The sequence below is a fragment of the Plecotus auritus genome (assembly GCF_963455305.1).
Source record: "Plecotus auritus genome assembly, chromosome: 1".
Classification (NCBI taxonomy): Eukaryota; Metazoa; Chordata; class Mammalia; order Chiroptera; family Vespertilionidae; genus Plecotus; species Plecotus auritus.
The window spans coordinates 68962817-68989951 of record NC_137770.1 but is presented as its reverse complement, the minus strand read 5'-3'; the positions used below and the strand labels follow the sequence as shown (position 1 = coordinate 68989951).

The window sequence follows — 27135 nt, the reverse complement described above, 5'->3', positions numbered from 1 at the left end:
CTGCCCTAGGGTGTGCTTTACATCTCCATGACTATTTTGTAGCTACCAATTTGCACTTCTTAATACTTTCACCTTTTTCACCCAGTTCCCAAACCCCACCCATCTGGCAACCCTCAGTTTGTTCTCTGTCTCTGTTTTGTTTCTTTTGTTCTTTAGTTTCACATATAAGGAAAATCATATAGTATTTGTCTTTCTCTGATTTATTTCACTTAGCATAATTGCCCCTTGGTCCATCCATGTTGTCTAAAATGGTAAGATATTTTTATGGCTGAGTAATATTCCATTGTATATATGTGCCACATCTTTTTTTAAAATATTTTATTATTGATTTCAGAGAGGAAGGAAGAGGGAAAGAGAGACAGAAATCAATGATGAGAGAGAATCATTGATCAGCTGCCTCCTGTACACTCCACACTGGGGATCAAACCCATAACCTGGGGATGTGCCCTGACCAGGATTCGAACCATGACCTCCTGGTTCTTAGGTCGATGCTCAAACACTGAGCCATACCAACCGGATGTGACATATCTTTTTTATTCAATTGTCTATTGATGGGTACTTGGATTGCTTCCATATCTTGGCTATTGTAAATAATGCTGCAGTGAACAAAGGGGTGCATATATCTTTTTGAATTTTTTTTTTTTGAGATTTCTTCAGATAAATACCCAGAAGTGGAATTGCTGGTTTATAAGATAGTTCTATTTTTAATTTTCTGAGTAACCTCTATACTGTTTTCCGTAGGGGCCACACCAATTTGCAATCCCACCAACAGTGCACAAGGCAGATAACCAAGTTTCAATTTCAGCTGGAGCTGAAAATGTTAGAAAAAAGCATAAGCAAAATTGTTCTTTCTCAACCTGAACCTTGTCAGAGATGACCATATAATTTTACAAAGTTGTTTGTTGCTTTTGAGTGAATTTTCATTTGCAATCTGGAGTCACAACGTTATTCCTTCATCTCTTTAGTAATAATGACTAGTCCTTTGTCTGAAGCCAACCCACTGAAATTTTAGTAAAAATAATAGTATCATATTAAAAAAAACACACACACCTATGTGTTCATAATAGAAAGAACAAGATTTTCACTCTAAGAAGTGTTCCAATATCCTCTTGAATAACTAGGAACAATCAGTGGCTTACCTCATCTGGGTGGTAATTATGGAGCTGACTGTGAATAATGAACTGTAACCAATCATTTGCTTTGGCACATTCTTTAAGGTAAGACGTGCTCAGTTTTATATTGTGGAGCCTGCAGAACTGTACCACCAATGCCCACTGGATGCTAGATTCGCTGTATAACCTGTAATTGGGGGTGGGAGTGATAGAGAGAAAAACTTGTTAAAATGTTGCTTTAGTTTTAAACTGAAAAATTAAATAAATTTAACTACACTATATTCTCTAAAAAGCTTTTCAAGCTCAGCTGGTGTAGTTCAGTGGTTGAGCGTTGACCTATGAACCAGGAGGTCGGGTTGGATTCATATTTTTGGATCCTTTTTTCTTTTTGCTTTTCCAGTTGGGTGTTTTTTGCTTCTTCATATTTCAAATCTTTGACTTGATTCTCGGGAAATAGTCTCCTGTTGGATCTCTGTATATTATTCTTTATTTCAGTCAGTGTATGCTTAATTTCTAGTTGGTCCTTTTTCATATCCTTGAGGGTCTCACTAAATTTCTCCGAGGTTTCTAGAAGATTCTTGAGTAACCTTATAACCGTGGTTTTGAACTCTATATCCAGTCATTTGTTTTCCTCCATTTCTTTCATTTGTGACCTGTTTCTTTGTCTAATAAGTACCTCTCACTAATAACCCTAAATGTAAATGGATTAAATGCTCCAGTCAAAAAATGTAGGGTAGCTGAATAGATACAAAAACATGACCCAACTATATGCTGTCTACAAGAGACCCACCTCAAAACAAAAGACACACACAGGATGAAAGTGAAGGGATGGAAAAAAACTTTCCAGCCCGGCCGGCGTGGCTCAGTGGATAGAGCGTCAGCCTGTGGACTGAAAGGTCCCAGGTTCGATTCCGGTCAAGGGCATGTACCTTGGTTGTGGGCACATCCCCAGTGGGACGTGTGCAGGAGGCAGCTGATCAGTGTTTCTCTCTCATCGATGTTTCTAACTCTCTATTCCTCTCCCTTCCTCTCTGTTAAAATCAATTAAAATATATATATATATACACACATATATATATATATATTAAAACCACTATCCATTTATTGAGTATCTGCTGTATGTTGGAGGGATAAGAAGATAAGGTCTGGGGGGTTGGTGAAAACACCTGAGGTATTGGTAGAAAGACTAGGCAAACACACATTGAGACAATAAAACTTGCTGGAAAAGAGGCTGGGATTGCAACTCACAAACCTCTTTATTTCCTGTTGTTGAATACTGTTCCATATGGCTTCCTCTAAGAGAACAAGCAATTCTTCTGTGGTTGCCTTTTCACCCCCAGCCAGTTTAGACAGTTTTTCAGCTGTAAGAAATACAAACATCAAATTTGGTCAAGAGAAAGGGTTAAGGAACTGGGCATTTCTGTTTGAAGAGTATGGCCCAGAGCCATTTCAGTATCCAATTACTGGTAAAGGGCCCACGAAAGTGAGGTAAAGAACAAACACTGAAGGAAAAGGATGAAACAAGAAGATAACTGTTTCTTCCTCAACAACTCACAATTCAGTGCCTTAGACCTAATTCATCCTATGTCCTCTAAACAAATCAAGTCACAGAAAGAAAAGGTAATGTACCTAGAGACTCTCTGATAAAGCTGTACTGAGCATCTTCATTTGCACACCTGTAGCTCAGAATTATATTGGCCACTTTCATGTCAACCCTGAGCCTGAGGCTGTCGAGCCCAAGCAATTCTAAGAAACAAACACAGGCAGCTCCTATTGAAGGTATGTGGAAGGAAGAGAGGCCTAAAACATAGGCTTCATTGCCTACTTGCTGGATCCTGAAAAAAAGCAAAAATCACATCAGCACATGAAAACTCATCATCAGGAAAAACAGATCAGTGATACATGGAGTGTCAGATGCATGTGATTTTTTGCTCCCTCCCCATTCCCTTTTTGTGCCCTTTGCTCACATTCATTTAGGTTCTGTAGGTTGGAGGAGTAAGAAGATAAGGCCTGGGGGTGAAAACACCTGAGGCATTGGAAGAAAGACTAGGCAAACACACATTGGGACAACAAAGCTTGCTGGAAAAGAGGCTGGGGTTGCAACTCACAAACCTCTTTATTTCCTGTTGAATATTGTTCCATATGCCTTCCTCTAAGACAGTGATTCTCAACCTTTCTAATGCCGTGACCCTTTAATACAGTTTCTCATGTTGTGGTGACCCCCCAACCATAAAATTATTTTCGTTGCTACTTCATAACTGTAATTTTGATACTGTTATGAATTGTAATGTAAATATCTGTGTTTTCCGGTGGTCTTAGGCGACCCTGCTAGCGGTTCTCAACCTGTGGGTCACGACCCACAGGTTGAGAATTGCTGCTGTAGAGCCTAAGACAGCCGTGGGCAAACTACGGCCCGCGGGCCGGATCCGGCCCGTTCGGCTGTTCTACCCAGCCCGTGGAGCCGAAAGAGCGGAGGGTTCTCTTGCTCTCCCCTCCGCTCCTTCACCAGCAGCAGTGTTAACATGGGAACATTGGGAAACACGCCGCAGCTCCTTCTTCTGAGTGGGCGGATTTATATCCGCCCATTCAGTAGAAGGAACAACCTCTCAATCTTCCAGAGGCTCCTTGTAATGCCCGCGGACGCGTCCCCCGACATCACCCTGGGAATGAGTAGACACGTTATCGTGGTGATGTAGGGAGACACGTCCCTGGAGAACAGAGTATCAGAGCATTAGCTAAAAAGGAGACCAACAACACTGTTCCCACTGAAGTTGATGTTTTAAAGACCAAAAACCTTTCAACCCAGTCTACATTGCCATCTATATCTACGTCCCGGGCATAATTTGGAAGTTGCACCAAAGAAAATGTTTAATTTACTGTTTACACATTTTGTTCTTTTCTATTTGTTTTAGTTTTAAATTATTTTATTATATTTAAGTTTAATTTGAAAGGCTTTTGTACCTTTCCTTTGTTAGGCAATTTTATTTTGCCTTTGCCATCTTCAATATAAGGTATGTTATTGTGCTATGATTCCTCCATTTTTTGAAGTTTCAAATTATAATAATTAGTGTTTACATTCTTCATGTTAAAATGTTTGAAATGAATAAAACTATTGAAATAAAAAAAAGACCATACCCTTTTATGTAATGATGTTTACTTTAAATTTATATTAGTTCATACAAACACTCCATCCATGCTTTTGTTCCAGCCCTCCAGTCCAGTTTAAGAACCCATTGTGGCCCTCGAGTCAAAAAGTTTGCCCATCCCTGGCCTAAGACCATCGGAAAACACAGATATTTACATTACGATTCATTACCAGTAGTAAAATTACAGTTATGAAGTAGCAACGAAAATAATTTTATGGTTGGGGGTCACCACAACATGAGGAACTGTATTAAAGGGTCGCGGCATTAAAAAGGTTGAGAACCACTGCTCTAAGAGAACAAGCATTTCTTCTGTGGTTGCCTTTTCACCCCCCATTTCCTTATATTGGATGTCCCCCAAAAATGTATACATCCTTTAACAGCTAATAACTCACTTGACTTTCACTCCTTTTCAGGTTTAACTGATTTAAAATAATGGGTGAAGTGAGACTAAGCTTTGAACAAAGGAAATTTATCGTAAAGTGCCCCTAGATTTGTTTTATGGGGGTACATAAAAGATAAAGTTTATGGCATAAAATCTGCAACAGTCAATGGACTGAGGCTGCACAAATACCAAACGAAATGGTTCTTGATGTCTTCAATTCCATTGCTTCACATTATCAGCAGGGCCTGGACCAGATCAGGTATCAGTTTAAAAACAGGCACTGACCCCCAAAAATTATTCATTTATGTAGATTCTTTTACATTTTGAAAATGAACTGTATGCTAATAAGACTGACTTTATAATCATTTAAAGTGCATATACATTTTTGGGGGGAACACACCTTATTTTACCTTCTCCTAAAACACCTACTCACAGTCTAAATTATTCTGCTTCCAATTTCATCTAGGGAACAGGGAGTAGAATTTCCAAAAGATTGCCAACTTGTGATCTTGTCAATTACATGTACACAAACTACCAAGAAAATTAATGACACTTAAAGTTTGCTGTCATAAAGCACACACATTTTAAAGGACTCATGTACTTTTATATGTATAGAAATTATTGAGGAAAGACACACAAGAATTTACTTTGTAGAATGAGGCTAGAAGACTGAAGGCCTTTTTAAAAATTTTATCTTTATTGTTGGAAGTATTACAGATGTCCTCCCCCTTCCCCCCCCACTGGCCCCCCATGAGGGACTTCTATATTTCATTTTTCACCCTTCTGAGCTACTTGAATATTTTATCAATAAAATGCATTATTTTGTTAATTATAAAACAAACCAATAAAGCAAACCTAACAAAGATCTTAAATACAGAATTGACATCTCATTATAGAACTCTCTCTTTAGCATAGTGGCTAACATTTGGCAAGCTGCTGGATCATTTTTTTTTAAATAGGATTTTAAAAGTTATTTAAAATCTTTTTTTTTTTTTTTGCTGAACCAGTGTGGCTCAGCAGTTGAGCGCCAGCCCAGGAATCAAGAGGCCACTGGTTTAATTCCCCGTCAGGGCACATGCCCAGGTTATAGGCTCAATCACTGGTGGGGGCTGTGTAAGAGGTAAGCCAATCAATGATGTTCCTCTCTCAAACAAAAGTAACACACACTAAATGCCAAAAACTGGGGATATACAGAAAAACACAAATGGGAAAAAAATATATCACCATCCAAATAGAATCACTGTTAACTCTTATACATGTTTCCAGTACATTTTTTAAATGTACAGGTAAAATACACAGATATACCTTTGATTAACAGTATAAATTATACTTTACTCACAGCTGCTTGGGTGTCTTGCTCTTAGTTAATTCCTGGACCAGAAAAGTACCAAATGCAAATGATGGCCGTCCATGATATAAATAATAAGCAAAATTCAGACGTTCCACTATAGCATATTTATTAACCAGATCAGGGCTAGAGAAATGTGGGAGATGACTCGATACATCTGGGGGGAAAGTGAAGTGATTATTAATGCTCTACACCCCACCATGATTAACTGCAGATCTGTACATGGAAAATTTAAGTCTACAATGGTAAAAGAAAACCTGTTGCTATAATCATTTTGTACCATTATGTGTCATTTTGAACCACCAAAATGTAATAGTTTTATTTTAATGTGGAGAGATGGCCCTCATTTTATGCAAAAAATGTGTATCTGAGAAGCTGCATGAAAACTTATAAATTGTGCTTTTCCCCCATGGAACTTACTTAAAACTTTATATGCTTTAATTCTATATTTAACTTCACAATAGCAATAACCTTTTGACTACAAAATCTTTGCCAAAGATCTGCAAAAACTTTTAATTCATTCATGAAACTCATTATGCAATAAAATCTCTACCTAATATATTTATGTGTCCTCTATTCACCAAGGCCAGGTCACGGTACCATTCTAATAAATACCTTGAGAAGAACATCTTTTTCTCCATATTAATACCCTCCTATACTCTCCTTACGTTACCACTAGCTGTATTTTCTGATGTTGTATGCACAGAACACCTTATTATCTACATGTTGGTATCATCTTTCCAGCAGAGTGATTCAGTTTAAAGTTCCTCTGTGCCCATGAAAATAAGTAGCCAAGAAAAATTTTTTTCTCTTTTCAGAGAAATTTAAAGTCCGAAGATACTTGGATGTGAGAAGTTAGTATGGCATAACCACTCCTGTCAAGCCCTAATATTTGTCTCTTAACCATTTATTATATATTTTTAAAAAGGTGAGCTAACATTCTGAACTGTTAAAAAACCAATTCTGGAAAACAGTGTATGTGTTCTCATTTTCAAAGTTCAACGCTTATTTCTGAAATAAAGTTTTATCCTCCCATGGAATTACAGAGACGTCTTATATTGTGAATTGGCTCCCACAAAAGAAGATGAAGATCTTAATGGTTTCTTGTCATCTTACAAAACTATTACTTAAAAGTACATCCTCTCTGAGATTAAAAAGTAGTCACATGCATTATCTATATGCTTTGTGAGAACAGAGTAACTTTGGTCACTTATAATTTCACATAAAACTATTCATTCATTTCTTAAATATTTACTGAGTACATGTCAAGTATATGGTACTTCCAGGTGCCAGATGAGTAAACTTAAGTTTTTTATTCAAATAAAAATAAAATTTTATTTTATTTTTTTAGCAGTTGGGTGATAGTATTGGAGATTGTGTGTGAGAGAAAATTCTACGCAAATGGAAAATTTTCTCTGGCCTGCCATGGAAGCAAAGTCAACATGCAGTTGCTTTATATCCCCTTTCAGTGGTAAAACCATGTGAAAAAGTTAGTAAACACTTTAACTAAATATAGCTCTCCAATATTATAAATCTGTATTATTGTCTTCATAATTGTTTCATTTACATTGTGCTTTATTTGCTCAAAAATGTTTTAAATGTCTAAAAACCAGGCAGGGAACATGCCTTCAAAGTCTTTTCTCTACTGTGTACCTACTAGAACAGGGGTGGGCAAACTTTTTGACTCGAGGGCCACAATGGGTTCTTAAACTGGACCGGAGGGCCGGAACAAAAGCATGGATGGAGTGTTTGTGTGAACTAATATAAATTCAAAGTAAACATCATTACATAAAAGGGTACGGTCTTTTGGCTCCGCGGGCCGGATAGAACAGCCGAACGGGCCGGATCCGGCCCGCGGGCTGTAGTTTGCCCACGGCTGTACTAGAATGCTCAGTCTCCAAGAGGGAGACCAAGACCCTGGCTGCATGATGGAGTTGGAGGTAGAACAGGACAGGGGATTCTGTCTACTCTCTAGTAACTTTACTGATATTAAAGTATGTGTTTTCATTTGAAATTACAATAAGCACTACTTTATTCAGCACTCAATAAATATTTATTGAACATCTATTATAGGCCTCTAATGGGCTCTGGACACTAGGTAAATTCAATATATTAAAATGTGAACTTATAAAACTGACACATTAGAAAATTCATTTTTATGTACGTCAATAAATAGTCATAGGTTGTATATTATGTGCTAAGTACTCTGAGTACTAATTTGAAGCCAACTTTAATTTAGGCAGAAGCACCACAGGTAACATAAGATGGCTAACTCTACATGTAAAAATTAAAAAGATAGAAAAAGCAGTGTTTAAGAATAGCATATGTATGTTAACTATACTTTTAAAAAGGCACACACACACACACACAGAAACAAAACAGAAATTCTTATAATCTAGAGAGGAAGGTACTGTGTATCTGGTGCTGTGTTAGTAACTGTGTCAGGAACTGTGAGAGGTTGTTAAGTGCCTCTCATTGTCTCCTTTCATTCTCAATGTAACATGTGAGGTGGGCACTGTTATTAAACTTATTTTATAGTGAATTTAAGGTCCTTGCCCAAGGTCCTACAACTATTACATGGCAGAGCCAGGATTTACCTAATACCAATACTTACACTCTTAACTTTTATAATACTATATTGCTAACAAAGGGATTTTTGGAAAAAAATAAATTTAAGCAGATAAATACATATTATATTTCCCAGCAAGAACAGCACTAGTGACCTAATACAATATGTTTTCAATTCACTGGAATATACCTTTATTTTTAAAGTAGAAAGCAGTAAAAAAAAAACTGGGTTGGCTTTTACATATATCAACTTCTCCTATGGATCAACATTGTTGAAATGCTTCCAAAGCAAGAAGTACCCATAATGACTTACCTCCTATAGCCAGTGTGTTGGCAGACTGCCAGCCAAACAATCTGCTAGGATCAAAGGGCAATAATGACTGTAAAAGGGAAAAAGTTAAATCAGAGTTAAACATTAATTGATTCTAACAGCCTCTTGGAGCTCAAACCATAAGCAACACACTTCAATCAACTACACAATATCCCTAAAAATTGGTGCACTCTGCAGATCCCAAAATAAAACTAAAATCAACATGGGAAATCGTGCTTTCAAGGCCAGCAATTCCAAGTCCCCATTAATACTCCTGTAGATATCCAATAAATAGGAAACTTTTACTTGCAAGCACTTATAGAAATGGGAAGATTTAACTAGAAGTGATATCAACATAAGATGGCCAAAATGAAACTCTTCTGACACCTAAATTAAATTTTTGCATGCAAAATTAGAAAAAGCCACCCCTAAAAATTAAACTAAATGAATGGGAAACTCATCTTGAAAATTAGAAGCTTCTGGGAGGAGTACAGGTAAATTCTCTTCTCTACAGGAAGTTAATAAGAACTTGTAGAGCCTATCTCTGAACTAAGGAAGGCTCCTGAAGCTGCTCAATGCCAATGCCCTATTTTTCCCTCTTCTCCAACTGCCCTGCTGTACCCTTTACTTCCTTGTCTGGACTTAACTCTCCTTTCCTCCTCCCTCTTTCTCTTCTTACCTCCTCCACCTCAGCTCCCTATGCAGCTCTCTACTGACCTAGGGCAGTGGTCGGCAAACTCATTAGTCAACAGAGCCAAATATCAACAGTACGATTGAAATTTCTTTTGAGAGCCAAATTTTTTAAACTTCAACTTCTTCTAACGCCACCTCTTCAAAACAGACTCGCCCAGGCCGTGGTATTTTGTGGAAGAGCCACACTCAAGGGGCCAAAGAGCTATATGTGGCTCGGGAGCCGCGGTTTGCCAACCACTGACCTAGGGGACACTCAGAAAACCAGAAAAGCCAGTCTCAGGCAGAGGAAAACCAGTGATTGTACAGAATTAAGGAACCTACCTAAAGATTTCCATGACTTTCTCCAAAACCCTGAAGGGTTCACAAAGGAATTTAACTGTTAGAACATGTGATCCTGACTATACTGACCTATTTCAATCAGTGTATCTACTGATTTGTGGAGCAAAGCAACAGAATTACTAAATAAGAACTGCAGGGAAACTCCTGTTTATTGCAGAAAGCCAGATCACCTTAAGAAGGGTTATAGAAAACTGAAATGGGATTCAGAAAGAGAAAAGCAAGCATAGGGTTGCTCCAAGGACTATGAGAGGGTGTTTCCCCTTCTTACTAGGAGAAATTGAAAGAAAGGAAATTACTAAGACCCTTGCAGATACTGAGGCTACTTTATCTGTTTTTAACCACACCCAAGGAGGTTGCCTTTTCCCTCTGAGTAAAGCTTCTGTACAAATGGTTAGGGGTATCTAATCAACCAATGCCTGTTTTGATATCAGAACCTGTTCCCTGTCAACTACCTAACAGAACAAGATTTTCTTGAAATCAGTGACACCCACATAACTATTTTCCAGAAGAGTGAAATATATTTAGAACTAAATGAATTTGATATTGAACCAACTGGGAAAATGATTATTTTAAAGGAATCTCCACAAGAGGAAACTAATCTTGAGGCTGACTGAATGTTTGCTCACCATCTTTTCTTCATCAGTAACTTCCATGAGAGCCTCAGGCATGCCTTAACAGGGACCCTGCCTTCCCTCCTAGGGGCAGCGGCTCTTTCACCTAGGCCTCTTAAAGGGGGATGGAAGGAGGCAGTTAATTGATTCTAAAGTAAGTAAACAAAATTATATGAAAGAACTTCACAGGCAGTCTGCTTCCCTTCTCCAGGGCAACTAAAAATCTTATCTTTCTGGACATAAATTCTTTGAACATAGCTAAACACAAAAAAGAATGTATGAGACACATTTCTATTTTAATAAAAATAGAACTGGCTGTGTTCCTTTTAAAGACTCTCTTCACTTAAATTATGTGTGCAAAGTGCACTCTCTTTTGGTAGAAGCAGCATTAATTATAATGTAAAATGGACTTTAGAAATGTTTTTGGAATCAAAAGGCAAGAGGACTAAGAGACTAGAAAATATTACCACGTAAACATGACAAGGTAAGCTAAGGCAGATCAGGAAAGGAAAAGAATAAGACAATCAGATCAAGTGTTAAAGAAACGTATGTGCCCAGCCAGCGTGGCTCAGTGGTTGAGCGTTGACCCATGAACCAGGATGTCACAGTTTGATTCCGGTCAGGGCCCATGGCCAGGTTGCGGGCTCAATCCCTAGTGGGAGGTGTATGCAGAAGGCAGCTGATCGATGATTCTCTCTCATCATTGATGTTTCTGTCTCTCCCTTCCTCTCTGAAATCAGTAAAAATATATTTTAAAAAATGTGACGATCAAATCATGAACAACAAAGAAAAAAGCAGACTAAGGTCAAGTCAGACAGAAAAGTTTTGAGAGCAGGGAGCAGTGGCTGTTTGAAATCTCTCTAGGCCAAAGGTTTAGCAAAGACTATAAACACATGGTGGGAGGGATACAGGAGAAAACAGAACTATTAAGTCAAGATTTAGATGTCTAAGGAAAGAGCAGTTTTGATTTTAAATCAAGGGAAAATATGTGGTCTCTACATTAATTGTTCTCTATTTGAAAGACCCAGAGTGGTTTCTGTTTTTCTGGTTGAATCCTGTCTGATACTCCTAAATAAATACTGTCTGATACTCCTAAATAAATACTGTACCTGAATAAGGTGGTAGAGTGTAATATCTGGTGGTAGGACACTAGGGGCAGTATACTGTGGGAAGAGAGCAGTTTTTAGCTTGGGATAAGGAGTTAATGCCATCTTCAGTAGCTGGGGATCTACTTTTTTCAAACAGTTCTCATTTTCTTCATTCTGAACAACCTAAATAAAAAGACAGATAACATGGTATACAGTAATGTTCTTTACTTCTCCAAATTTGTTCTTTTTCACAAGAACATGTGAAACAAGATTAGCTTGAGAGAATACATGGTGGTGAAAATAACATTGGTCAGTGGTTGAGCATGGACCTATGAACCAAGAGGTTTCTGGTTAGATTCCCGATCAGGGCACATACCCACCTGGAGGGCGTGCAAGAGGCAGCCGATCAATGTTTCTCTGTTATCAATGTTTCTATTTCCCTCTCCCTTTCTCTCTCTATATAAATCAATAAAAAAAATATATATATGTATATATATTTTAAAAAAGGAGTCGGAAAACAATAGATCTTGTTCTGGTTCTAAGACAAACTACCGTGTGATCTTGGGCTAGATATTTAACATATTCACCTATAAAATTGGGAATTTCAGCTAGATCAGTGGTTTTCAAACTGTGTGGAAAAGTTGTTTGAAAAAAGACTGCTACTATATTATTTAAAATACTTAAATGTTAAATATTGAATTATATATTAAATAGTAAATATTTTAAAAGAAAAATAACTACTAGACTAGATGTCTCTTGTTCAGCTCTCATGTTACTCTATGGCTAATTTCTGAAAGGTGATTAAGAACAGAGAAATAAATAACCATATAAGTTAAGGTATACTGCACCAATCTAAAAGAGAAATCTTTGAAGATTAAATGTTTAAAAGCATTCTTATGTTCCCTCTAACTAGGCAGACTATAACTTTCAAAAATGCAGAGATGGACAAATTTCTATTGGGTCCCTCAAAAGAGTTTACATAGCTAAAAATTATGACTTCCCTTTTACCTCTCTAGGAGGGCAAATAGTACAAAATAATCCCCAAGTCACAGATCTAAAGTATATACTTACTCCCAGAAACAATCAGATCCTATTTCAATTCTAAAAATGAACCCAGAACATTAGAAAACAAATATAGGGAAAAATAATCTCTCTACAACATATTAGTTGCCTTTCAACTTCAGAGGATATCATATAAAATTTCAAAACTCACCCGTTTTATGTTCTTTTAATCTAATAAAATACTTATGAGTGGTTTTATACATATACACTGAGTGGCTAGATTATTATGATCTCTGAACGCATAATAATCTGGCCACTCAGTATATATGTATTAGAGGCCCGGTGCATGAATTTGTGCATGGGTGGGGTCTGGCCAGGGGGAGGGGACATGGGCAGTTGGCCGGCCTGCCTGCTGGTTGAACTCCTGGTCGAGGGGACAATTTGCATATTAGCCTTTTATTATATAGGATATATACTGAGTGGCCAGATTATTATGCATTCAGAGATCATAATAATCTGACCACTCAGTATAGATATATATATATTGCATGGAATGTCTCTGTATTAAAATAAAATACTGCTATTGTGGACATCATCCAATAGGGTGACCAGTATCCCTTTTCTTTTCTTTTCTTTTTTTTCTTTTTTTTAATTTATGTCTCCTTTTTTCCCAATTGATGTCCCCCCCCCCCCCCCACAGCCATTCCCACCTCGGGCAAGCCCCCACCGCCCCAGTGTCTGTGTCCATAGGTTGTGCTAATATGCATGCATACAAGTCCTTTGGTTGCTCTCTAACCCCCCCCCTCCCCTACCACTTGTCTCTAGATCTATTCTTGTTCATCAAATTATGTTAATCAATATATCCCATATATGAGTGAGATCATGTGATATTTATCATTCTCTGACTGGCTTATTTCGCTTAGCATAATGCTCTCCAATTCCATCCATGCTGTTACAAATGGTAAGTTACTTCTTTTTTATAGCGGCATAGTATTCCATTGTGTAGATGTATCACAGTTTTTTAATATGAGTGGTTATATTTTAATACAACTGATTTCTAGAAAATCCATAGATATTTCTGCTAAATTTAAAATCAGTCCTATTTCGCCATAATAGGTAGAGGTACTGTCCATACCTGGCTGACACCACCAGGAGCATACATTGTGGTAGCAAGGGCCAGGAGGGTATGTCCTTCCAACAGCATACTGCTTACACTGGCCTGGTTGCTGGGAATCAGTATTTGAGCATTTGCAAGGCTAGCCTGGAAGATCAGTTTAGGATCTGGAAAATAAAAGAGTATGTTTTTCTCCTTAATGTAAATTAAGACTTATATAATTCCGAGAAAGAAAATTAATTTCACTAGTAACTCTCTCAAGAGGAAGAAGGACTTTCTAAATTTAAAAGCAATAGGAGAGGAACCAAGATGGTGGCAAAGGTAAATACCTGAACCTGCTGCCTCGCACAACCACTTCAAAACTACAACTAAAAGACAAAACGGACATCATCCAGAACCACGGGAAGGCTAGCTGAGTGGAAATTCTACAACTAGAAGGAAAGAGAAAAGCACACTGAGACTGGGAGGAGATGCAAAGGTGCAGAAGTGTAGTGGGGAGGTACGGAGGCGCACGCGGAAAAGGGCTGGCAACTGGGTACGCTGTTGTCTTTTTCAATCAGGAGGGAGATACAAGCTCCCAACTGCTCTGAACTCCAGTTCCAGGCGAGACTCTGGGGACCCAGGTGCTTGCAGCGATCATTGTTCCTGCATGGTGCCACAGGACACAGAGACATGGAGACCTCTTTGGGGCAGGGCTGATGGTCAGCCATTGCTATTTGCTCCGCCCTGGTGATTCCCTGAGACCCCGCCCCACCCAATTTACAACTCCACCAAAGCTGTGTGCAGAGACTTTTGCATATGAATCACCTGGCCTTTTGCAATCTAAAACCTAACCAACTGCAGCTGGGTCAGAGCCCCAGAGCCTCCAAAAGAGGGCCCAAGGTTGGAAAGCAGCTCGAAATGCTTCACAGCTGGGCCTCATCTGGGCACCTCCAAACCCCAAACAGAGGAGGAATCTGCAGATCTCTCTGTAGCTCCTGCTGGGTGGCCTCAGGCAGTGGCTGACTTTGCACCTCACTGGAGAACCAAGAGCCAGTGTACCCAGTGGTCACTGTGAGACCATCCAGATTACAACTCTTCACATCCATAGGAGACACACTCAGGGGGCAGACTCAGTGAGTGCCAAAGCCCCACTGAAGCAAGTCTTGTCCCATAAGGGTGCCTCCAGCACAGAAGTTCTCCCATTGTAGACACAACTGGTCCTCACAGCCTATTGGCCTGGAGGTCAATTCCTCCCAGTGATACCAACAACAATCAAGGCTTAACTACAACAAGACTGTGCACACAGCCCACAAAGGGGTGCACCTAGTGTCCACCTCAGGTAATTAGGGAGGCTGAGCCACTGGGCCCTATAGGACACCTAGCACACAAAGCCACTCTATCAACACAGGGAAGCAGCCAAAATGTGGAGACAAAGAAACAGGTCACAAATGAAAGAAATGGAGGAAAACAAATGACTGGATATAGAGTTCAAAACCACGGTTATAAGGTTACTCAAGAATCTTCTAGAAACCTCGGAGAAATTTAGTGAGACCCTCAAGGATATGAAAAAGGACCAACTAGAAATTAAGCATACACTGACTGAAATAAAGAATAATATACAGAGATCCAACAGGAGACTATTTCCCGAGAATCAAGTCAAAGATTTGAAATATGAAGAAGCAAAAAACACCCAACTGGAAAAGCAAAAAGAAAAAAGGATCCAAAAATATGAAGATAGTGTAAGGAGCCTCTGGGACAACTTCAAGCGTACCAACATCCGAATTATGGGGGTGCCAGAAGAAGAGAAAGAGCAAGATATTGAAAACCTATTTGAAGAAATAATGACAGAAAACTTCCCCCACCTGGTGAAAGAAATAGACCAGCAAGTCCAGGAAGCGCACAGAACCCCAAACGAGAAGAACCCAAAGAGGACCACACCAAGACACATCATAATTAAAATGCCAAGAGCAAAAGACAAAGAGAGAATATTAAAAGCAAGAGAAAAACAGTTAGTTACCTACAAGGGAGTACCCATACAACTGTCAGCTGATTTCTCAACAGAAACTAGGCAAGCCAAAAGGGAGTGGCAAGAAATATTTAAAGTGATGAATAGCAAGAACCTACAACCAAGATTACTCTACCCAGCAAAGCTATCATTCAGAATTGAATGTCAGAAAAAGAGCTTCGCAGATAAGAAAAAGCTAAAGGAGTTCATCACTGCCAAACCAGTATTATATGAAATGCTGAAGGGTATTCTTTAAGAGGAGGAAGAAGAAGAAAAGGGTAAAGATAAAAATTATGAACAGCAAAGTGACAACAAATACATATCTATCAACAAGTGAATCTAAAAATCAAGTGAATAAAAAATCTGATGAACAGAATAAACTGGTGAATGTAACAGAATCAGGGGCATAGAAAGGGAGTGGACTGACAATTCTCCGGGGGAAGGGAGAGTGGGGGGTGCGGGAAGAGACTGGACAAATTCGTACACCTGTGCATGAGGACAGTGGGGAAGGTAAGGGCAGAGGGTGGGGTGGGAACCGGGTTGAGGGGAGCTATGGGAGGGAAAAAGAGGAACAACTGTAACAATCTGAACAATAAAGATTTATTAAAAAATAAATTTAAAAGCAATAGGAAAATATCACAAAGAGAAAAATGAAAGATTTGTCTATATAAAAACAAAAACTTATATTAAATAACTGAAGTGTGGTAATGAACTAGGGGGGAAAATTAACAACAGATGACAACCTAAGGATTAATGTCTTTAGCCAAGAGCTTATACAAAACAATGCCCAAAATACTAACAGATAAATGAACAAAAGAAATAACTTTTGTACAAAAGAGAAACTACAAATGTCCAACCATAAAAATATATAATTTACTAACAATACAGAAATGCACATTAAAATAATTAGATGCTATATATCACCTATCAAAACAGCAATGATTTTAAAAAATAATCATCCTCAATCAGAGAGCTGGACAGGGTGTGTAGAATAGCTGGGACTTATGGTACAAACCCCTTAGAAAGCAATCTGGTCTTATAGCAAGAACATTCAAAGTGTGTATAAACTTTGACCCAGTAATTTCATATCCAAAAACCTATCTAAAGAAATAATCTGGCCCTGGCAGGTTTGGCTTGGTGGATAGAGTGTTGGCCTGTGGACCAAAGGGTCCCGGGTTTGATTCTGGTCAAAGGCACATACCTCGGGTGCAGGTTCCTCCCTAGCCTAGGCCCTGGTCAGGGCGCATGCAAGAGGCAACTAATTGATGTGTTTCTTTTACATCAATATTTCTCTCTGTCTTTCCCTCTCTCTTCTACTCTCTCTGAAATTCAATGGAAAAATATCCTCGGGTGAGGATTACAAAAAAAAAGAAAAAGAAAAAGAAAAAAAGAAAAGAAATAATCTGAAACAAGACAAAAATTTCATGTTCAAATATACTTAAGACTATTTACAGGATAAAAAACAAAAAACAAAAAACAGCCTCAATGCTAATAAATGAGAGAGTAGCAAATTAAATGAATATATTCATAAAAGAAAATATTATGTAAACATATAATGGTCATTGTTTCCAGGAACACAGGAAAAATCTTATAATTACTATATGGGGGAAAAACAGTATACAAATACACCAATGTTTCTTGTTGTATACCTAGCACTTACAGACTGTTGCAAGGTTAGAGCTCAATAAATATTTGTTAGATGAATGGAATACTATACACTAAAAAGAGCATGGAGACAATAACTAGAACAAAATACGTAAAATATATCAAGAGCTACCCATGGACATGTTATCTTCTCAGTAGTTGTCTGTGGCTTCCAATTATTTACTTTTTTACAATGAACATATATTAGTTTGTAATCAGCATCAAAATAACAAACAAAACATAACAAAAGAACACATTATGAAAAAATTCATTTGCAAAGAAACCGGACATTACATAAAACTTAAAGACTGGCTGTTGACATTCCTTGCCTTTCCCCAATCTCTGGAATAATACCCTCAGGGCTCACAAGGGCAGTCCTGATTATAATCAGAGCAATGTTCTCTGTCAGCAGCTCTGCTACAGAAGACATAAACCCACACATACTGCGCATATCTTTTCACTCCATCTGGATCTCCTTCCTAACAGACAGACCACTTCTACATGGGAAAAGGGTACCAATCTGCCAGAGAGCAGGAATTCAGCCTGTAATAAACTGGTAGGATGAGAGACAGCCAAAGAGAATAGAGCAGGAGAGTGAGAGGTAAAGGAAACAACTATATACTGTCTGCTCTGCCTGGTTTTTCTTGGCTCGGAAGAGGCTATTATTTTTGAACTTCTACTTCTTAAACAAAGCTTGAGACTAGATTATGGTCAGATATTTGTCTACAGCCAAATGATTTATTTAAAAGAGTTCACAAGTTAAATGCCACAACAGACCAGTTATTTATTCAAAGAAATTTTTGTATTTAATACAGTACCCATACCTGTTAAGTTACTAGAAACTTCTCGACACTGAACTAAAAATTCAAACCAAGGGTGAGTTTCATGTAATTCTTTTTTCCCCAAAAAGGAACAATTTGGAGGACTAAGCCTGTATATAAAACAAAAGAAAACAAACTCTCTTATTAACATGCAAGATAAAACAGATAATTACAACCATGTTTGCTCAGGTTATAACTAGCTTTAAAAAAAGAATCTCGGAATTAAAAAGTAAATATAATATACTCCCACTTGTGTTGTGTTTTACATATTCCTTATGATCTGGAAATAGAGGAAAATTTTAGAGACAGAGATAATAATATTTAAACAGTGTTTACTACCATAATAAAATATTACCAGCTTTGTATAAGATTAACAGATACCTTGTACTTTAAAATACTTTGTATCTTATTATGTTTACAATATAAACTCTAACATTTTCAAACTTAAGAGGTTTTTAAAACCCTTCACACAACTACAGAGAAGCTGGGACTAAGGAGTTAAGGCTCCGAATAGGTCCTTTGAAAATATGGCTTTTAAATCATCTCTTGCCAGTAGCTTTGGGAAAAACATCTCTGTGTGTAATTAAGCCTCAATGATACGAACCAGAAATATACTCAGTTTGAATTTCTAGCATTTACTACACAAATTTAAATGTTCTCATTAGCACATTAAAAGTGGGCTCTGGAATCAAATGCAAGTAGAATTAAATCTGACTTTGCCATTTACTAGCTGTGTGCCACATTAAGACACTTAATCTCACCTGAAGCTTCAGTTTCCTCATCTGTCAAGAAGTAACCATTCATAGGGTTTTTGTGAAGATTAATAAGATAATCTAAGTGCCAAGAATGTTGTAAGCACTCATATATTAGAGACTACTACTATTTTTGTTATTACTGACCAAATAGCAATGAACACTGGCCACAGATATGATTCTGCAGGCTGATCTTAAGTAGGTATATGTTGGTGCATGTCTGTTTATCTATCAATCAATCCACCCACCCATCCATCCAACTGTAAATTTTAGAGCATACCTAACCTGCAGTGGCTATGAATTCAAAGTTGTTTAACATTTGCCTGGTAATGAACGTATCAAAGAACTCCAAGTTAACCTTTAGTCTCTTCCTCTCTTTTTAACTTTTAAAGCATTTCTTTCACTTCATTCTAATCTCTAGTTATTTAAAAGGTTAACAGAGAGCTTACAGATTTAACACCAAAAAAAAAAAAATGGTAAGCATTTAGTTGAATGTAGCATGAAACTAAAAGATGTACCAAGTGCTGCAGTGAGAGGAACTACTTCAAGAAGATCATTATTCCTCAAGTGAATGCTCAATATTTTGCTCTTGTCACATTCAAGTAGAAGTGGGAGAGGAAACATGAAGACCTGCTCAAGGACAAATCATTCTCAGTACTTACTTGTAACAGTCAAGATAGACATAAAGAAGATACTGCAGACTGTGTTCCAAACAATAAAGAATGAAGTGAGAATGGAAATCCCAACCTTCTTTGGACCTGTAGTTTTGAACAGGGAGGGTATCTTGCATCACACCCCCAATACGGCTCAGTCTTAGGAGGAAGAGTTCAAAGTCTTCTAGTTCAGATGTAAGAAAAATCCCATTCCTAAAGGGCAGGTTTAAGAGATGGCAAATTTAAAAAGTTGCTAGATTCAGAGCACACCAAACCACTTTCATGAGTTTAAGTCTCAGCTACAGAAGGTCCTCACATAATGTTCTTTCATTTCTCTTAATGCCATTTTGTCATCCTATCTAATAAAGAGGGAATATGCAAAATGACCATCACTCCACCAAAAAGATGGCAGCGCCCAAAGCCACAAGATGGCGGTGCCCAGTCCTCTCAGCCCTGCCGGAGTCCCCCAGTCCCGGGGGGGCGGCTGCTGAGAGCGGGCAGCGTGAGTGGCCTGGTGGAATGCTTGCCTCGTCGCTGCAGCAACGAGGCAAGCATTCCACCCTGGCTATGGAGCACCTCTGGGCAGCGGGCATGGAGCGGCCAGGGTCGGGGGGGAATGCTTGCGTCATCACCCTGGCGACGAGGCAAGTGTTCCACACCTGGCTGCAGAAGGCCTCTGGCCAGGCCAGGTGCAGAACGCTTGTGTCATTGTAGGCCAGGCTGAGGGACCCCCGCCTCCTCCCCCATGCATGAATTTCGTGCACCAGGCCTCTAGTAACTTATAATATTGATGAGATGCCAATGTAACTTAATTCTTGTTTTTATGAATTAGTCTGTGGTAAAACTGTTTCATTATACGTCGTTTCACTTAGAAGTCACAAAACCTATCGACAATGTTAAGCAAGGACTTACTGTACTTTAAAAAAAAAGTATTTAAAAATTAAGACTGTCAATTCTTACTCTATAAATACATTATGAGTCATACTTTGCTTGCTTCCAACAAAGGTTTCTGAATCATTGTAGTATTTAAAGTAGTAATGACAGTCCTTGAGTTATCTTAAATATTTCAAAAACCTAAACTAAGCTATGTACATTTTTTTTTGTTTTGGCTGGAACTATACAATCCAGTGTGTAACAGTGGTTAGCTTTTGAAGGTAGATGTTTTAAGGACTGAGGAATTCACCAAAATATACAAACAAAATGATGGAAAAACTAAAGCAGAATAATCTAAATAAACCAACTACCAAACAGTAGAAATTTACATTGAAATATTACTTTTTACAAATTTACTGTTAAAAACATCATATAAACCATATAAAGGAATACAGAAAATATATTATATGACCCAGCCAGTGTGGCTCAGTGGTTGAGCAACAACCTATGAACCAGGAGGTCATGGTTCAACTCCCAGTCAGGGCACATGCCCGGGTTGTGGACTCCATCCCTGGGAGGGGGCATGCAGGAGGTAGCCAATCGACATTTCCACCTCTCTGTCCCTCTTCCTTGCTCTTTCCCTAAAACCAATACAAACATATTAAAATATATATCCTATCTAATAAAAGGGTAATATGCAAATTAACCATCACTGCATCACAAAGATGGTGGCGCCCATAGCCACAACATGGCTGCATCCAGTCCTCTCAGCCCGCCAGAGTCCCCCAGGCCTGGGGGGTGGGGGCAGCCGCTGAGAGCAGGCAGTGTGAGTGGCCTGGCGACAAGGCAAGTGTTCTGCGCCCAGCTGCGGATGGGCCTCTGGGCCGCAGAGAGCCTCTGGGCAGCGAGTGTGGAGTGGCCAGGCCCTGCAGAGAGCTACTGGCGCACAGATTCGTGCGCAGGGCTACTAGTATATTATATGGAATTTAAAGAAACACCATGTTGCCCTAGCCAGTTTGGTTTAGTGGATAGAACATCGGCCTGCGGACTGAAAGGTCCTGGGTTCGATTCCAGTCAAGGGAATATGCCCAGATTGCAGGCTCAGTCCCCAGTAGGGGGTGTGCAGGAGGTAGCCGATCAATGATTCTCTCTCATCATTGATGTTTCTCTCTCTCTATGAAATCAATAAAAAATATATATGTATATTTTAAGAAGATAAAAACCAAGAGGCATTTAAAAAAAAAAGAAAGAAAAGAAAAACCATGTAACCACCACCCAGATTATAGCACATTACACTTGGAAGCCCTTGTGGTATCCCTTCTCCGTTGCATCTCCTTTGCTACCTTGACTTTTGTGATAACCATTCCCTTAGTTTTAGTCATAGTTTTAGCATTCATATATGTAATCTCAAATAATATATGGTTTGGTTTTGCTATTTTAAACTTTATAAATAAAACATTTGCTGGGCCTGCGTGGCTCAGTTAGTTGAGCACTGTCCTGTGCACCAAAAGGTTGCCAGCTCAATTCCCGGTCAGGACACATACCTTGGCTGTGGGTTTGATCCCTGGTTGGGGGCATGTATGGAAGGCAACCAGTCGATGTTTCTCTTTCACATCAATGTTTTTCTCTCCTCTCTCTCCTCTTCTTTCTCTAAGCATGTCCTCAGGTGAGGATTCAAAAACAAACAAAACTGAGGGACCCCACTGGTGCACGATCTGGGGCCAGGGAGGAACACGGGAGGTTGGTCAGTCGAGGAGGGGCCATGGGAGGGCTCCAGGGCGTGTCCGGCCTGTCTCGCTCAGTCCCAATGGGCCGGACCCCAGCAGCAAGCTAACCTACTGGTCAGTGCACGTCATAGCGACTGGTCGACTGGTCAACTGTCTGCCCCCTGGTGGTCAGTGCACATCATAGCGAGCGGTTGAGTGGCCTTAGCATATCATTAGCATATTATGCTTTGATTGTTTGAACAGCCGACTGGACGACTGGACACTTAGTATATTAGGCTTTTATTATATAGGATTTTATCTACTCTACCTTTGATGGTCATTGCAGTTGTTCCTAGATTTTGTTTATAAAATAAATTCATGTTCCCATGACTACAAATGAGGAAGAGCACCTTTTCACATGTTTATTGGCCATTTTTGCTTCCTCTTTATGAAATGCCTAATTGTGGGGTATCTTCCCCTTCAGATCCAAGCTCTACTCTTCTCCTGCTCTGTGTCCTTGAAAGCTCACCTGTATTGATTACTCAAGAAGACTCCAGTACCCTCAGGCTTCTGTTTTGGTTTGCCCTAAGGGCGACCCCCACTGGAGATAAGAGTCAGAAAAGGGGTGGGGTGGGGATGCCTTAGCTCTCTCTGTGATGGGTGACTGACACTGTGCAGGTTGGCTGACACTCTCCTCTAAGAGACCCAATTCCTGCCAGGCAGCTCCCTTGATCTCACTAATTGTTCTCTTCCTTTGCCCCTTCAGGCCTTTTAGAAAGTATACACTACTCCCACGGTCATGAACATATTCTTCTGTATCTTCTAAAAGCTTTATAGTTTTACATTTGATATTTAAGTTTAAAAATCTACCTGGAATTGATTTTATGCATGATATAAGGCAGAGGGTTCAATTTAACTTTCCCCCATAAAACTATCATTAAGTCACCCCAGGACCATTTGGTGAAAACACTATTCATTCCCCACTCTTCTGTGGTGTTCCCTTTGCCATATATAAAGTGAACATGTATAAGTCTGTTTCTATGCTCTGTTCTGTCCTACTGGTATATTTGTCTATCCCTCCACCAACACTCCCAATGTCTTAATTGCTATAGCTTTAGAATAAGTTTTAATCTCTCAAGGGCAAGTTCTTTTTTAAGGCTATTCTTAACCCTTGGCATTTCTATATTAATATTTATAATCAGCTTATCAAAATCCAGAAGAAATTCTGCTGGGATTTTTTATTGAGATTGTACTATATCTAAAGATTATCTTGGGAAGAATTGATAGCAGGCTTACCTTATTCCAAATCTAAGAGAATGCTTGTGACTTTCACCATTAAGTACAATGTTAGCTAGAAGATTGTTTTTGTTTTTTTAATCCTCACCCAAGGATATTTTTCCATTGATTTTTTTTTAAGAGTGGAAGAGAGAGGGAAAGACAGAGAGAAATATTGGTTGCCTCCTGCATGAACCCCGACTAGGGCTCTGACCAGGTTCCCCTTTGCTGCTCCCCCGCTCCCTACCAGGGCCTAGGCCAGGGAGGAGCCTGCAACCAACGTATGTGTCCTTTACTGGAACCGAACCCGGGACCCTTCAGTCTGGAAGTTGATGCTCTATCCCTAAGCCAAACCAGCTAAGGCTAGAAGATTGTTTTTTTGACACCCCTTTCAAGTTAAGGGAATTGCATCTATTCTTAGTTTTCTAATGGCTTTTATCATAACGAGATGTTTAATTTTATCAAATGCTTTTGGGTATCTATCAGGGTGGTATTTTTCCCCTTTAATCTGTTAATGTAGTAGATCTCATTAGTTCATTATTGCCATAATTCATGTGAAATCATACATTTATTAGCTTTTTATTTAATCAAATATTAACCAAAATAATTAATAAGCATACAAGTTATATGAAACTTACTTTTAGTAAACAAGAAGAAGAGAATTTAGTGCAATGGGAAGAAGAATGACTACAAAGACGGGTAAAAAAAAAAATTAAAGCCTGTAAGTACTGGATTGGGCAAAGCTCCTAACTTCTCTGGATTCCACAACTTTAAGTTGGGTAAATAATACAGCTATACTTCCCCAATAAGTATAACTATAAAATAAAGTAATATATAGGAAGTAAGTTTAAGAAACTTTAAAAATTAACACATTTAAGTCTACATATATTATTTTGATAGCTTAGGAAGATAGATTAGGTTGAACAATATGAAATTGCTGATTATTCATCCATTTTTGACCCACACAAATGGCAAGTTCACATGGTTTGATCTAAGAGAATTATTTTTAGAAATTAATTAAAGTTTAAAGTCTTCCCTTACCACTTCAAGAGCTCCTTCCCCTCACTAATTTCTTAACTGAGTAATCCTCTTTAGTTCAAGACCATACATAGCATATGGTGGCTACAGTGAGAAGAGTGGAAGACATTACAGGATACTAAGCTCTTGCACTTGGTCGCTGTAGCCCCACTGACAGCCTACCATTTCTACACCAAAGCAAATATAGAATTTGAGAGCTTAGTCACTATGATGCTAAAAATGTGATTTTAAAACCTCAATAATGCCCTTTTAATTTTAAAATACTATAAAACAATGTTCCATTGGATTCATGGCACTGAAAAGGAAACATTACAGAATTATTTCTTATTAGTCTTCCCCACAGTTATAGTACCTGGCCAGCTCATCTAAAATTTTATTCCTCATGTTGTTGTTGCAGCAAGTACTCTGATCAATAATATCAATAGTCAAAGGAGGCCATTTGTTCTGCTGAAGTGAAGAATAACTATTCTGGGTTTGAAATTCTCCAATCCACGAGATAATGCTTAGCCAATCATGGCGAGCTGTGAGGTATCTCCAGAGGGCTTCAGGGGAATATGATTTATATTCTACATTAAGAACAAAATACATTTTAAAATAGCAATGAGTTATGATTATTGAAACAAAACAACACTAATCAACTGAGTAAATATGACAATCTGGACAAATATTTATATGTGAATATTCAGGCCCTTTTCTTCTTCTACTATTTTCCTCTTTTATGTTGCTGTTCATTTCATAATCAATATTCAGCTGGAGGAAGAGCAAAATGTTGCTTATTAGTATAGTTGTTAAATAAAACTTGGGAATTAGCTGTCTGTTTCATTTATCTTTTCAGGTCTCTTTCCCCCTTTTCTTTTTCTTAACATAAATGAAAACTTTGGCTATAATAATAAACATGAACTTGACACCCTCTGAATTACCACTGTTTACCATTGTTAATTATTCCCTGGAACCCCAATTGATATAGATCTTTAGTTTACACAAGAAGAAACTCAAAGACTATTGGGAAAAATAAAGAATGTCTCTTTGAGGCAGACAAGAGAACTCAGCCTTGAAGTCTCAATTTACTGAAACATACAACTTTTTTCTTTCATTATAACAAGTCCCTTACAGAAACCTTGAGATAAGAAGTCTTAATGACTTGCATTTTAAAGCAACTGAGTATTTTCCCCCCAAAGGAATTCTAAAATGGAGAGATACCAAAATATACTACAGCTTAATTTAATACTAATTCACTATGTTCAGATTTCAGAGTTTCTCACACTTGCCTTCTGAATTTATCCTGGGAAGAAGGATAGATTCTTGTGTTAGTTGATTCCACCACTGAGCCCAATTTAATGCAATTCTGTGTTTATTAAATTTATCTTTATGATCATATTTCAGGAATGAGTCCAAAACAGACTTGTGCTTGAAAAAATCTTGTTCCTTTATCCAATACCTAAAACAGTGATATAATTTTTTTTAATTTTGAAGGAAAAAGCATCATTTCTTATTATCTGCTCAAAAACTATTCTTCTTTTAGGGAACACATACTTTAATACTCATAATGTTATATTTATTATTTTAAAAATATATATCTGATTTATGTGCATACTGAAAGAACAGGAAATTCCTAAGTGTCTTCTGGACGAGTTTTACCTTCATAGGGAATATAAACTCAGTTCCACAGAAGAAATCCATGCTCATTAACTATTAAAAACTAAACACTATCTAAAATATTCTTCCCATATTACCAAAAGGGGCTAATGAGAGTACCTGGGAAAGGACTGGATCTGCATATTTTCTTGCAAATGTTCTGAATAAAACTTCTCAACTTGATGCACAAAGTCTATAGTTCTTTTCTCTTTTTCAGAAAAAGAATTTTTTTCTTTTAAAATTTCAACCTTGAATAAAAAGTAATTAAAGCAGTGACCTCACAAAAATCAAGTACATTTGCAAAAAAAATGTCATGAAATTATATACCACTTAAGAATTGTATTTTGAATTTTTGAGGTAATGTATATATTCACACAAATTTTCCTTTACCACAAAGGCAAAATGATCATTTAAAAAGATAAAGAAGTTGTCTTACTTTTACTTACTGGATATTACTAGTAGTTGAATTTTAAAATAATTTATTTTTAAATTTCACCAGGTTTACTAGAAAATGTAAACTACCAGTACATAGTCTCACCTTTACCTACCAAAAAGTCCCGTATATTTTTATCAGTTGTATAGAAGCATATCTTGAGCAACTGGTCTTTTACATCAAAGCCCTACAATAAACATAGAAAAAACTTAATTTTATAACGGAGCTATTTTAAATATAAATATATATGTTGTATACAGAAATACTCTGTTATATGCATGTATAAAATTCCACAGCCTTCCTGCTCTTGTGAACATTCACTTTCTACATTTACCATACATATTTACTGCCTCTGCCTAAAGTCCTTAAGCAATTTGCCAGAATAAAGGCAGCACATCGAACAATTTAAGGTAATAACAGGCTACCATTGGACCAAAACTACAGGTATCTGCTATGATGGTTCACTTAAAAACAAAAGTCAATACAAATAACAACTCTTAAGTAGTTTCATTCCTCCACACTTCCAGAAAGTTGCCATGGGTAAGACCCTGACCATGAAGATTAGGGCCACAACTTTAGTCCAGGAGTCCTACCTCTAGGATTTC

The 27135-nt window shown here is 38.0% G+C and overlaps 1 protein-coding gene across 3 annotated transcripts in view; it reads right to left on the bottom strand.

The window, feature by feature from the left end:
• The window catches only part of SPG11 (SPG11 vesicle trafficking associated, spatacsin), a 95952-nt gene that overhangs the window by 38779 nt on the left and 30038 nt on the right, over positions 1 to 27135 (bottom strand). For all 3 annotated transcript variants that reach the window (XR_013960417.1, XR_013960418.1, XM_080664726.1), the window contains exons 12-24: positions 26646 to 26717; positions 26218 to 26345; positions 25731 to 25900; positions 24815 to 25028; positions 19580 to 19783; positions 18169 to 18275; positions 13735 to 13880; positions 11619 to 11780; positions 8870 to 8936; positions 5980 to 6145; positions 2742 to 2947; positions 2365 to 2473; positions 1140 to 1299 (exon numbers count right to left, since the gene is read on the bottom strand). Coding sequence is in view for 1 of the 3 variants with exons in the window: in XM_080664726.1 (XP_080520852.1) it covers positions 1140 to 1299; positions 2365 to 2473; positions 2742 to 2947; positions 5980 to 6145; positions 8870 to 8936; positions 11619 to 11780; positions 13735 to 13880; positions 18169 to 18275; positions 19580 to 19783; positions 24815 to 25028; positions 25731 to 25900; positions 26218 to 26345; positions 26646 to 26717 (1911 nt within the window). In the remaining 2 variants the exon portion in view is untranslated. The remainder of the gene's footprint in view (positions 1 to 1139; positions 1300 to 2364; positions 2474 to 2741; positions 2948 to 5979; positions 6146 to 8869; positions 8937 to 11618; positions 11781 to 13734; positions 13881 to 18168; positions 18276 to 19579; positions 19784 to 24814; positions 25029 to 25730; positions 25901 to 26217; positions 26346 to 26645; positions 26718 to 27135) is intronic.